Raw genomic sequence first — 13,408 nt, 5'->3', positions numbered from 1 at the left:
ATCTTGAATTGCCAATTCCTCCCATTGCCTTTGTCATATCAATAATTACAAAAGACAAATACATATTTGAAATTCTATATAAATTTCGTAACCAATTATTTATATAAAAATCAACCCGTATAATTTCACGATCATCTACCAATCATTATTGTCAAAGTTCGTTACTAATTAATAAAATTAACGTATAATCTACAAATTCATTTTGCAACCATTTTTTCGAATATCAGTGTGCATAACGACACGTACAATCATGTTAATGCATAACGAATTACGTGTAAATATTAACGACATAAATATTTTTCGTAAAAATTTAAATTTTTAAAAAATAATTAAAAAAATATCTTTTATTTTTATTCGCACAGACATAACTTTTTGAGAGAGAGAGAGAGAGAGAATGAGTGAATTTTTTATATGCTATATTTTTTTCTTATATTTCTTTTTTATATATATAAATATTATTACGTTGATAACTTTCAATTGATGTGATAACTAATTACAAAATTGATTTTGAATTTAATTAAATGGATCATTTTAATTGGATCGGGATCTATCATGAGCGACTCGCATGATTAAACTAAATAAAATTAATTTTGAAAGTACAAAAAAAATATATATTTGTGGATTAAACACCGATTCTTTTTTTTTTCAAAAGTAAAATTATTATATTTGTAATTAAAAAAAACTTTTAAATTCTATAAAAAAAAAAAGTCTTTATCAAAAGTTGCCTAAAGAGAAAAAAAGAAACCAACTAGTCTTACCACATGTAGTTGGTACTTATCCTAATTAAATTGCATTCATAGACTTGCATATAGTTTCAAATGGTTGAAATGTCTTACCATCATTTTTTTCTTCTTGTTTTACACAAATTTTATAATAATATCAAAATGTTATTTTACGTAAATACCCATGAAATATAACATTTTTTTTATATAATTTAACTTATCGCATCGTCCAATAATTTAACGAGTTATACTTTTTTGATTAATCATAAGACACACTCTCATATTGATTAATGGCACAATTTGAAATTTTATGAGAAAAAAATTGAAATTACTTTTATTTTTTAGAAGTGAATGGTATTTATTTTAGTTTATGCATTTTAAAAAAAAATTATGTTCTTATTCCACTATAAATTAATTAATTGATATTATTTATGATTAATTTAAACATTCGCATACTAATAATTCCTTAAACTAAACACTTATAGAGTGAAATTAGAATTTAATATATATATATATGTTAATCAATACCTTATCATTAAAGAATTGATCAATGTTTTGCATATATTAAAAAAGATGTTAAAATTTATTTATATATTCATACTAAATTAAATTAATAAACATAAAATTTATTTTTAAAATTAAAATTTATTTCATTCAATGGAGGAACAAAAATAGTTTGTTGTTGCAATTAGGGCAGGAAGGAAATTAGGAAAATTATGATAAATGTTTTTAATATAATTACAAATTACATCAATTAAAAATTATGACGTAATATATATAATATAATATTATTTTAGCTCTAAATGAATTTTTTTTATCATTAGGATTAAGTTTATAGCCCTTTTAGATTTATCACAAGAGCCACAAATATTTAAAATAGAAAATGATTTATAAATTTAGATAAGGAAAATAAAAATAATAATAAGGTGACGTACGGCACTTGCCAGTGATATAAGGTGTATATATACATGGATGTTATTTACTCAGTGTAGACAGGTGACAGGCAGGTTGTTTAATGATTAGTCTAATTTTAATATTAAAAAAATTACTAATATTTAAAAATAAATAATAAATAATAAATTCGGATAATTAAATAACAAAAATAAAGAAAAATAATTGGTAGTGGTGTCATATAATAAATTATTAGTTAAACCGAATAACTAAATAAAATAGATAGAAAATTATTTTTGGATCATATCAATAAATTTTTTTAAATGAAATATTTTTTATATAGATAATATATATTTCAGTTGATCAAAATTAATTTTAATTATTCTACTTTGAAATAAAATTTTATACTGTTCACCATATTCAGATATTCATAAATAAAAAGTATTGAATTCACTTTTGAAATAGGTTTTGAAAGGAGAAAAAATGTTAGAATGCCACCTGATATCTATTATTGAATTCACCTGTTCTGATAGTACTAATTTTATTTTGAAAACGTCAAGTACTAAAGTTACTGAATGAATATGTAATACTCGAGACCAAATTTTAGCCCATTATTAATTTTAAAAATCAAAATTAATATATAAAAATATAAATTTATAAATTTTTATTTAAGATAAAAATTAAGAAAAATAGGTAGATGATAAAATTAGGAAAAATGTGCCACATATGACCGTTCATCAGCAGTCCCGACGAACCGGAGCACGCCACGTGGTAAAGCACACTGACTCGGTGTCATGCGAGAGGCCATGTTGTCAATCTGCGTGCCCGTGATTGGATGGTCTGGATTTGTTTCCGCGCTCGTAGATGGTCATAATCTGTTCCCTCATCAGGCGCGATCGAACAGTCACGATTAAATGCAATAAACGGTCCAAATTCGTTTTTCCTTTAAACGCGGTCGTATGGTCCAAATCAAATCGCAATTAACGGTCTAAATTCATTTTTTTTTTTAAAAACGTGATCAGACGGTCGAGATCAAATACAATGAACAGTATAGATTAAAGAGAGACGAGCATAAATATCTCATTTTACATCGAACCCTAGTCGCCAGCTCCGTAGCCGACCGTTGCCCCCTGCCGCGCCGGAGCCACCTCTGACCGCCAAAAAATGTAAAAAAAAATTTTTCAGTCGAAATTTAACTTTGAACATCATAATAACCAAATCGAAATAAAAGGACCGACAGATGAGCCAAAAACTGCGGGTAAAGCCTGGTGGTACCGCCACAGAAAAAACTAAAAATCGCATCCGATGAGCCCATTTCCGATTCTCGTTTCATGCAATTTTTTCACAATTGTATTCACCATTCTGTTTTCTACAAGATGACCAAATAAAAATATCCAACTGCGGAGGTGAGCTGGTGGAGTCGTCACATCTGAAAATTCCGCTATTGTTGAGTTTTTGTTTTTCGACTTTTTCAGCCAACCGAGACCCCTTAACAATTTTTTTTTTCAGGGACGAGTATAAAATCGGTTGAAATTAGCCGAAAACAGCCAGTCCGAGGTAAACCACCACTGCGGGCGACAGTACCGTCGTCAGAGCACGACAGTGCTGCTGTGCTAGAATTCCGAAATTGGCCAAAAAAAAATTTTTAACACCGATTTTGAATTTTTTGAGGTATTTCTAGGTACTTAAAGTTTGTTTTAATATTCAAATGAAAATTCAAAAGACCTGTTGACCGCCAGTAGGCACAGCTGAAAGTTTAGTATTTCAGATACCGATTCGAGTAAGAATCTATCACCTTATTCCTTATTATGAAATTGAATTTTTGCGTAATTTAAAAAATTTTGATAATTAATTACAGGTTACTAATATAGTCGGAACCGATTATTTATTACTGTTTGTTATGTTTGAACTTATTGATTGATTTTACAATTTTAAATGCATAATAATACATTGGTGTTAGTAAGATGATTTAATTATATTTTATCGATGCATATATTTCTTATCTTGCATGATTTATAGTTAAATTGTAAAATTAGAAATTAAATATAAACGAAAAATTACTTAATTAAATTTGGTAAGCTCTTTCTTTTTTATACTTATTGTGTATTTCCTTATCTTTGTATCTATTTTTTTGAAAATGGCCCCATATGTTTTTCTTATTTTATTCTCAAGCAGGTGAGTTAGGTAAGGTGCGCTGAATGAGCATTGACTTTCCTATGGACTCCATGAATACGAGTAGATAGATAAAAATGAAAACTTATTATTATAGTTAATTGAAATGAGATTATGATGTTGTTTGTATTATTGTCTCTATATGTCGGTTTTGAAAATCTCGCTACGGTAAGTATACAATAAATAATTTTATTTATAATAAATGAATTTACTTAAATTAAGAGTTTTATTAGTTTGTTTTTATAATTTTTACCGATATTTATTTTTATATCAGTAAGTAGCGTAACATTCTTACTGGATTAGTATAACTCACTATTTCATTAACTATTTCAGATTAAGATGATTAAAATCTAGATCCCGATCTACAAGAGAATTACGAATAAGATGTCAAGTTGTTCACTTTTTATTTATTTCTTTGATTTTTTGTTTATTTTTTTAAAAAAATCATTCTCGTAATCCTATTAGGTATTCTAAATTATTGCGTAAATAATATAAATTATAATTTTATTATTTTCTTTTCGCATTCAATTTATAATTTATTTTATTTTAAGTTCTGTACCGTTACAGGATAAGTCACCAATTTATAAAACAAAACGAATCGTGTAATATATTTTACATGCTTCAACAAGAATTACACAATAGTAAAATGTATCCGCAAGGGTGCAACAGAAATTAAAATGAATTCATTACTTAACCAAAAACGTGATTAAACTCCAATATCTAAGAAAATTCATGAATTAATTTGCTTAAATAAATGAATAGAATATATATATATATATATAAAATTATGTTCCATCTTTTTCCAAGTCATTATTATTGGATGGCTTTTGAAATACGAGGAGCACATGGTATGCCTTTGAGTTCAATTTGTTGATCTTATCCAAAGTGAGATTGCTTTTTGTCATTTCACCACTCTAATCTTTACCCCATGTCTCATCATTCATGTTTCTTAGATTCTTTTCCATCATCCAAAACATTTCAACATCATCATAATTTAGTATCTCATTTACTAGAATCCTACTTTTTTTAGTAAGGGTATTTTCAAAAGTACTAAAATTCACTATATTTTCCAACAATTTTGAAACTATACATACATATATGTATATATATATATATGTGTGTGTGTTATATCAGCATCGTACCTTTAATATTTCGAAAGCATGTTTCTCCACACCAAAGATTTCATTTTCATAATCTTACCAATAAGAATTAAACTTAAGTAGTCGGGTACGAAATAGTTCATTCTCGAGATATAAAATATACCCGTTGTTAATCGAACTATGTTTTTTGTTATCAAAAAACAATCCAACCATCATATAATTTGTAAAATCTCTTTGATAAAAAAAAAAAGAGATAATGAAAGATTAATTCAACTTAACCACTAATTAACCATCCTAATAGCCTCTCTTAAATTAAATTAGAGCTCATTAACCTCCATGCAACCTAATGAGTTACGACACCCTTTTATTGGGTGTTGAATTATACGTCTAAGAATTCACGAGCAACAACATTATAATTAACCTAAGATTATGTATCTTAAAATAATAATTGAAGTTTGATTAGGGTTTTTCTTAATTAAGAATACAAGATGATGAATAGAACAAATCGAGTTAAAGTTAATGAATTTTCTTTTGGGTTGAATTAATTATTTGAAATTGGATTTTTGCTCCTTCTTTTGATCAATAAAGACTAATAAATTTTGTTATACGACATGATATTACATTTGTTAATTGATCTATACACACACACACGAGTACATCTATATATATATATATAAATTATGTCATATATCCCGATATTACATTTGTGCCAAATATCTCTATATAAAAATGTCTTTAAGATTTACTTCATTCTTTCTTTAAATTATTCTTTTTTTAAAGGTGTATAAAAATGATGTGAGAACTACCGAACCTTTGACTATTGCTTAACTAATCGTTTTTTTATTGAATCTACTTGTTAGAGATTAGGTAGTTTTTTCTTCAATAAAAGACAAATTTTACTTGTTTATTTTCGGTATATTGAGTTTATTATTGTCTTATCTAATACTAATAGTTATTAGTCTTCACCAGCGTTTCTCATCAATTTTGTCTACAGTTTATTTTTATATTTTCGTTATCAGTAGTTATTCTCTTTTATTATAATTTTCTAATGCAATATTTTATTATAATTTATTAGTATATTTGGCTATTAATTATTATTATATACGACTATCTATGATTTTTAATTACAATTATTAAATATCTGTCAATATTTAATAAATAAAAATTTAAAATTATAGATAGTCATATACAATGTCGAATGACAGTTACAGCGATAATAAATAATACATAATCTCACTAACCATTAATAATGAAATATAGTGATACAAAATGTAATCAGGTAAATCATTATGGCAACTATTATAATGAATTGTTATCGTACATATCAAAAAAATATTGGCACCTCAAAATATTTGTTTTAAGAAAAAAAGTTAGTTTATATATATTTTTTATTCAACTGTTGATACTTCAATTAAGGGAGTCTGACAAGAATAAAATGTTGTTTCGTTCAAATACATCATAACTCGTTAAACGAGATCAAATTTAATTAATTAGAACATTATTAATGTACAAATAAATTAAGTTATTGATTCGTTGAATCAATTATTATAAATCAACAACCATCGACAAGACATCTTACGATATCATGATGTACCCATTCCTATGGCCATTCCTTCAATACTTCTGGTTCTCGGGAGTCTCCTTGTAGGATAATTGGCCAAAGTGTGACCCGTTAGCCCATAAGTCAATACTGTGACGAAGCGGCTCTTGCTCACCCAACACGATCGTACGAGGTCACAATTCACCCAAGACGATCATCCGGGGTGAACAAGAATTGGGGATCGGATGCGGCAAAACGATAAACTCTACATTTTTAATGAGATTTAAATTCGTAATCCCACATATATTGATAGTGATGCCTTGAAATACTTAGGTTAAAAATAGTAACAAAAATTAATCACACCGCATTTATATGATAATTAATTGTAACTATTAATAATCCTATACATCGTGATGTATTGGTACCCAAAAAATTCATATATATATATATATATGTTGGTAAGAAATTACTTCAATATTTAATAAAGAAATAATCATTCCAATTAAAAAATTTAAAACCAATCAAATACAAATTAGAGAAGGCTCAAGGTCATTTTGTTTATTCTTTGGGTCTACAATAGATGTGGTAGGCCTGGATGCATCATATAATTTCTCTTGCTTAACATTGATGAGGTGGCAATTACGTCATTATATTTTGAAAAATGTGATAGTCATGTAATATATTTTGTTAAATTTACTTAATAGATTATATAAAACATTAAATAAAGTATTAATTTTAAATTTGCCACGTGGCAATTCTGGAGAGAGCATACATATTTGCAAAACTGAGGTCGTAAATTATTTTATTATAATATATTTATTCTTGAAAATTACGTAAGCCCTAGGATTTTCCTATATTTTCGGGGAGCGGAGGCCAGATGGGCCCACATGATAATAGCCTATTATCTAATTGCCCTGTCCTAATTAATTACTTATTTTGAAAAAGAAAATTAAATTTTCTGTGATTTTTCTCGTCCTTTCTTTTCTTTTCCCTCGTCAAGGAGGGAAGGAGGAACTTTGATTGTCTTTACAGGAGTGCCGTTCATGGGGTCAGGTATCGTTATAGTCTTCGGTTGATTTTTAATTTATATTTTGAAGAAGAAAATTTGTTTCTCAATTTTTGATTTGATTATATTCTGATGATTTATGTTGGTTTAGTGCTTGTTACGATCTTGGTACCAAAACTTATCAAATTATGTTAGAAATTTCTGATCTGAATTCTTGAAATTCTTTTAACAAGGATTTGGTATTGGAAGTATCTAAATTCGAACAAGTTATTGAACTTCGGATTGTTTTGTGTATATGTTTCTGTACTTTAGTTTTTTGCTTTTTCTTTATCGTGTTTGTACAGATACCTTGAAAGTTCCCGCTGAACTTGAATCAGCTTTGCGGCTGAAGACCTTGCAGTACTTTGTAACACGGAGGCCGTGGCTTGGTAAGTTTTTATTTTCATTTTTGCAGTTCTTTTTTGTGTACGCAGATTCTAATATGCTGTTATTTTCTTGCCCTAATTTTGATTTCGCTTTCATTTGTTTTCCTTTTTGACGGGTATTTTTCTTTTAGATCTTTACGGAATTAATGTTAGGCCTGTTGCACCTTTTGGAAGTTTAAGCAGAACACCTTATTTTGATCCAGCACTGATACACAGGTCCTTGCCTGATGAGCTTCTTTTTGAGGTATTAAATTAGTGAAATGTGAAATTTTATCTGAGCCTGGGTGTTACTCTCTTACTGCTTTTATTTTTACACAGATCAAAGTGATGAGGAGACTTGATAATATGCTTTCTCACTTTAAAATCTTTTTATTTCTCTTGGTTTTCTTTGCTTCATTATTTTCCTTCTTAAATTTCTAAGTCTGGAATGCTTATTATTTTTCTTTGCTTTATTATTTTCCTTGTCAATGCCGAATGCTTTTAGCAGAATCCATTTGCATTTTCTGCTAATGCATTTTTCTTCACATAATAAGGCACATCAACTAATTCTCTTTATTTTAAATTGGACATCATTTGCAGGTCTTTGCACGAATGACCCCATATGATTTAGGAACTGCATCGTGTGTCTGTCGGAAATGGAGGTATACAATTCGTAACCCTGTGTTTTGGCGCAATGCATGCCTAAAAGCTTGGCAGGTAAGATTAGTACAGCTTGTGAGCCTTTTCCTAGTTCATTTGCCCACCAACTGTTGAGGCTTAACACTGGGCCATTATCCATGAAGCTCTCTGGGGCGGTGGAAAACTATAAGATGTTGCAGTCAAAATATGATGGTTCGTGGAGGAAAATGTGGCTTTTAAGACCAAGAATTCGTACTGATGGTAAAATATCTGATTTCCTAGTTTCCTTTCAATTTGAGCACAATCTGTGTCTGTGTGTCTGCATAAGTGTGATTCCTTACTAGAGCTTGCTAGCAGACTGGTACATTTCAAATGTAGAATTCCCTCTTGCAGCTAACTTGAAATGATCGTCCATTCATTTTGGCTTTGATCTGGGGGAAGCATCCCATTTAGGGGAAAAAAAAAACTGTTGGTAGGTCTAATGTCTTCCAATGTTGATAGAAAACATTGTTACTACTTTGGAGGATGATCTATTTCCCTGTATCTTCCATTTAATCCCTCTAGAAAGAGTTTTTCGGGTGTTACATGGTCTGAAAAGAATCCTTTGTGTTGATAACATCTACCTCCTCCAAATGAGATTAATCCTTCATATTTTCTCTACTTTGCTAGGGCAGTGTTTTAAGTTTAAAAATTGCTGCCTCTTGGTCATCATGGATTTTTCGGACTTGTTTGTCATTCTTGTTTTTGTAGGTGCTTGTTATTGTCAATCTCCTGATTAATCAGGAGGCTGAAATTCTGAGATAGTTAATGACATGTTTATGCAGAATATATAATTCTAATGATCTTCTGGTTAAACAAAATTTATTCTTTTCTTTTATTTTTGCTGGAAAGCTACAAGCAAATCTCTGTCATTCTGATTGGAATGCTAACAGAAACCAATTCGTTCTTTAACATATATTAATTCCTGGATTTGTCTGAATTGATGTTCATTCAGAACTTTATTCTGTTTTTTGTCTATTCCAGTCTGCGTTCAAATCATTAAGGCTGATTTCAAAGTATAGCTTTGTGCTTTGTTTCCAATGCACATCTATATTGGCATGATAATGCTCAGTGTGCTTTATCATGGAGTTTTCTTTGATTTATCTGAACTTTGAGATTTTTATAGAATGCTCCCTTTTTTTACCTTTTCACCTTTCACATCTTAGGTCTATATGTGAGTAGAAATACATACATTCGAGCTGGAGTTGCAGAGTGGAAGATTACCAATCCAGTTCACATTGTATGCAGATAATTCCTAACTTAAGCTTATTTGAATTTTTTTCCTTTCCTTTCCTTATCTTTTCTTTTCTTTTCTTTTCTTTTTTTGCCATTGTCCAATTGTTCTTACATCTTCTTTCTCTTCAAATTTTCTGCAGGTTTGCTACTTCCGCTACATTAGATTTTATCCATCTGGGAGATTTCTTTACAAGGTTGTAATCTTCAAATAATTTGATGTATATACTTAGCTAAGCAATATTGTGTTTCCAAGTCTGACTTCTGTTTGATTCTGTTGTCAATGCATTCATTAGAACTCATCTCAAAAGGTCAAGGAGGTTGTAAAATATATGAACTTTCGAGCATCTAAAACAGACTGTGTTTTTAGTGGCCATTACACTTTGTTAGATGACAAGGTATGTTTCTCTTTTTGGAAACTTCAAAAACTTATTTTTCTGTGAACTGCAAATAATACTTGTATTTAGTTCTTTTCTTTAACTGTGAAGGATGGTCAGATTGTAGATGCCTACGTCACAAATTTCTTAAGCCCATTATATTCTCCATGGCCAAATTAAGGTAGTTATGATTTCTCCTAAGTTGCAGGTTGAAGCTGCCATTCTGTACCCGGGCATGCGTCCTACAGTGTTGAGAATTCGCTTAAGGTACTCTATCTTGTGGCCTCAGAAACTTTGGAATAAGTTTTATGTCGTATGGAAGCTGGAAAATAATATTCCTTTTAGTTCCGAAATGTTTGGCCTTTTCTAATATTAAAACTTGATATAAGAAATGATCCTTGGGGAAACCATCATAGAAGAAAGTATAATACAGCTGTCTCTTTAAGTTTTTGTGACCATTAGTAATCTTATTCCGGGTATTTCTCTCTGTTTTTCCTTTTCCTTTTCCTTTTGAAAAGATGGACCTTTCCAATATTGGCCTTTTCCAACATTGGCTTCTTTTGAATCCTCAGTTTTCCCGTACAATTAATTATGCATCTGGTTAATAAATATTACCTTATGAACTTTGTATCTAAAAGCAGTACTTGTTAAGGGAGGGGTTATAAGTACTAACTGGAATAACCCATGGAACCTGAATCATGCTATCAAAGACTTAAAAAGTAAACTGCGGAAAGAATGCAACCAGCATAAACAGTCCAGAAGACACCTAATAGTGTCTTGCATAATATATGGAAGTGAAGAATGGTGCTTTTTCGAGGAACTGTTCTTTTGTTCCTCTTTCTCTAAACTTACTGCTGATTGCAGATGCCAATAAATCTTGGGGCTGATAGACTTTTTAGGATTCTTTTAATAATTATATTAGGGGAACATATCTGAAAATTTTTCTCCTTTGTTGGTGATTTACACTGTCGTATAGGATAGGATTTTTTTAGTAATTATAGTAGGGGAACATATGTGAAAATTTTTTATCCATTGTTGGTGATTTACACTGTCATATAGGGTACGAGGAACAACTGCAGGGGCTAACAACCGAATGGATTTACTCTCACTTGTTACAAGTGGTGTGAATGATAGTGAGGTCAGAAACAGCTCTGATGAGGACATTCTTGAATTGGTAGAAGGATGGCAAGATGATGAAACTCACAACCCAGATGTGCCTGCAGTCTCGCATAAGAGGGGTTTAACCCCATTTGTCTTCGTTCCATTTGAAGAGGTACATTTCTGTTTTCTGGTTATCTTGTTTCACTAGTCTCTAAATATGCGAGAACATCCATTTTCAATTATGCGAGAATGTAAACAAATCATGGGAGCAAAACACCTTTTCCCTGGCCTTCGCAAATCAAATATCTGTCTCATTTCCATGATGAGTCTCCAGCATTGCTGTCTATCCTCAAATTTCTAGTTGATAGGAAACAATGTTTGATGTTTGACTAAACAATGACTATGGCTATATCTGAAATAAATTCAGAAAGTTATAGAATCAATTTATAAATCTAAACTTAATTCAATTAGGAGATAAATTCAAGGCTGTAAGCACATATACGTATTGAATTGTACGTGAAATTGAAACAGTGCTTCTGAACTCTAGTCAAATTTTGTGTGAATTTATAAATGAATAAAAAAAATTAAATTCATTTCAAGTGTAAATTAAGGTAATGTTTAGAACAAATTTAGAAATTTGATGGAAGTTCTAATAGGAAATAATAAAAATAGTCATCATATAGAAATCTACATGAAATTGGAATTCATATTCTAGATTCCATCAAACTTGATCCAATTTGAAATGTAATATTTTAGTTTCACGTAGAACTCTACACTTGGTTAATTTTTTTATAACAATTTTTAACCTTCCATACGTAACTTAGTGTAAATTTCCAAAGAAATGAAGATAATTTTTTAGATTTCTGCCAAACATAGTTTAAATGGATTTGACTCTTTGTAGAATTTGATGAGTTGGCATTCTCCGTTGTGTTTTGTATAGGTGGAAAGATCGGTGTTAAACCTACCTGTGGAGAAGATGGATTATTTTGTTCCAGGGTAACATCTCTGCAAACATAAAGATTTGCCTGTAAATATGAAATATTTTGTTTCAGGATAACATCTCTGCAAACAGAAAAATTTGCCTGTAAATATGGAATATTTTGTTCGATTAGCTGTAAGTGAGTTGTATCTGTGTTATCTGGCCATGTCATTGTTAATGTCACTTCTGGGTGGTTGGGTATCTTGATGTCGAGGAACATATAGAACAAAAGGCTTCTCTTCTGGCAGAAATATCTACACTTATTTTCTGCCAGTCATGTGGTCATAAATCAAGTTATGAGTCGCTATGTTGGGTTGAAATATTAGGATTTCTGCCTCATAGTAATTTTTGGTACTTGATTAAGAGAAACTATGTAAAAAGTGTAAATTTTATGGTAAAATTTATTATGTCCTAGTAGTGTTTCTTTCCACACACACACACGTATTATATATGAGTCTTATTTTAGGTTGAACACAAACATTCAGAAATGTATTTTAAAATACTTTTAAGGCTATCTACCATCAATCTTTCTGAGTTCGAATATGATTGAAGTAAGGTCTTTGCTGAAAATACGAGTTTAACATGTTCTAGAATAGACATGCTTATGAGCAAAATAAATATCGAGTTCAACATACTTAGAAAAAGCATGTTAAATTGAATTATAGGCTATTTATGTGACACGGTCCTCGCAGAAGACTACAGGTTGTCTACTATAGGCTTCTGAGAGAGCAAACTGGAGCCGATGGAGAGGATTAATGATCCAAGTGATTTCAGCAACTAGGGGGGCTACTACAGAGTACTTGACTTCAGAGACAGAGCTAAGAAATCCCTTGTCTCTTTGCTCTCTTGAAACAGCAAGTTGGATCCGTAGAGAAAAAAGCAATATTCTGAATTGGAACTTCAAGAATCCGGGCAAGCAAACCCAATTTGCATCCAAGTAACAATTAAGATGCAAAGAGGAATTGGCCAACAATTGTAACCATAGTCAACAATGCCATGCATGTAGCGAATAAACTACTTAAGTTGATCATCGTGCATTAATTGGCAAATCTTATTCACAACATAAGAAAATCAGGATTTTTGTGAAGGTGAAAAATATTGTAGAGCACGAACAAAAACCTTGAAACATTATAGGATCTACAACAGGTGAAGTAGAGGCCTGTGCTAACTTTCCTCGAAGTTAATACAGTAGGACAATTGGTTTG

General features: G+C 30.2%; 1 protein-coding gene across 1 annotated transcript; it reads left to right on the top strand.

Annotated features, from left to right (window-relative positions):
- The first annotated feature begins 7,320 nt into the window (after nt 1-7,320).
- FBP7 (F-box protein 7) lies at nt 7,321-12,617 on the top strand. The gene is made up of 11 exons (XM_088207868.1): nt 7,321-7,478; nt 7,776-7,859; nt 7,988-8,100; nt 8,436-8,552; nt 8,639-8,735; nt 9,680-9,753; nt 9,890-9,943; nt 10,043-10,144; nt 10,332-10,390; nt 11,183-11,396; nt 12,165-12,617. The coding sequence occupies exons 1-11, from the start codon at nt 7,469-7,471 to the stop codon at nt 12,222-12,224; spliced, it is 984 nt and encodes a 327-aa protein (XP_088063994.1). The 5' UTR covers nt 7,321-7,468; the 3' UTR covers nt 12,225-12,617.
- Nucleotides 12,618-13,408: the final 791 nt, after the last annotated feature.

This window comes from Carica papaya, chromosome 1 (genome assembly GCF_054855325.1).
Source record: "Carica papaya isolate Zhongbai chromosome 1, ASM5485532v1, whole genome shotgun sequence".
NCBI lineage: Eukaryota > Viridiplantae > Streptophyta > Magnoliopsida > Brassicales > Caricaceae > Carica > Carica papaya.
This window is presented reverse-complemented; position numbering and strand designations above follow the sequence as displayed.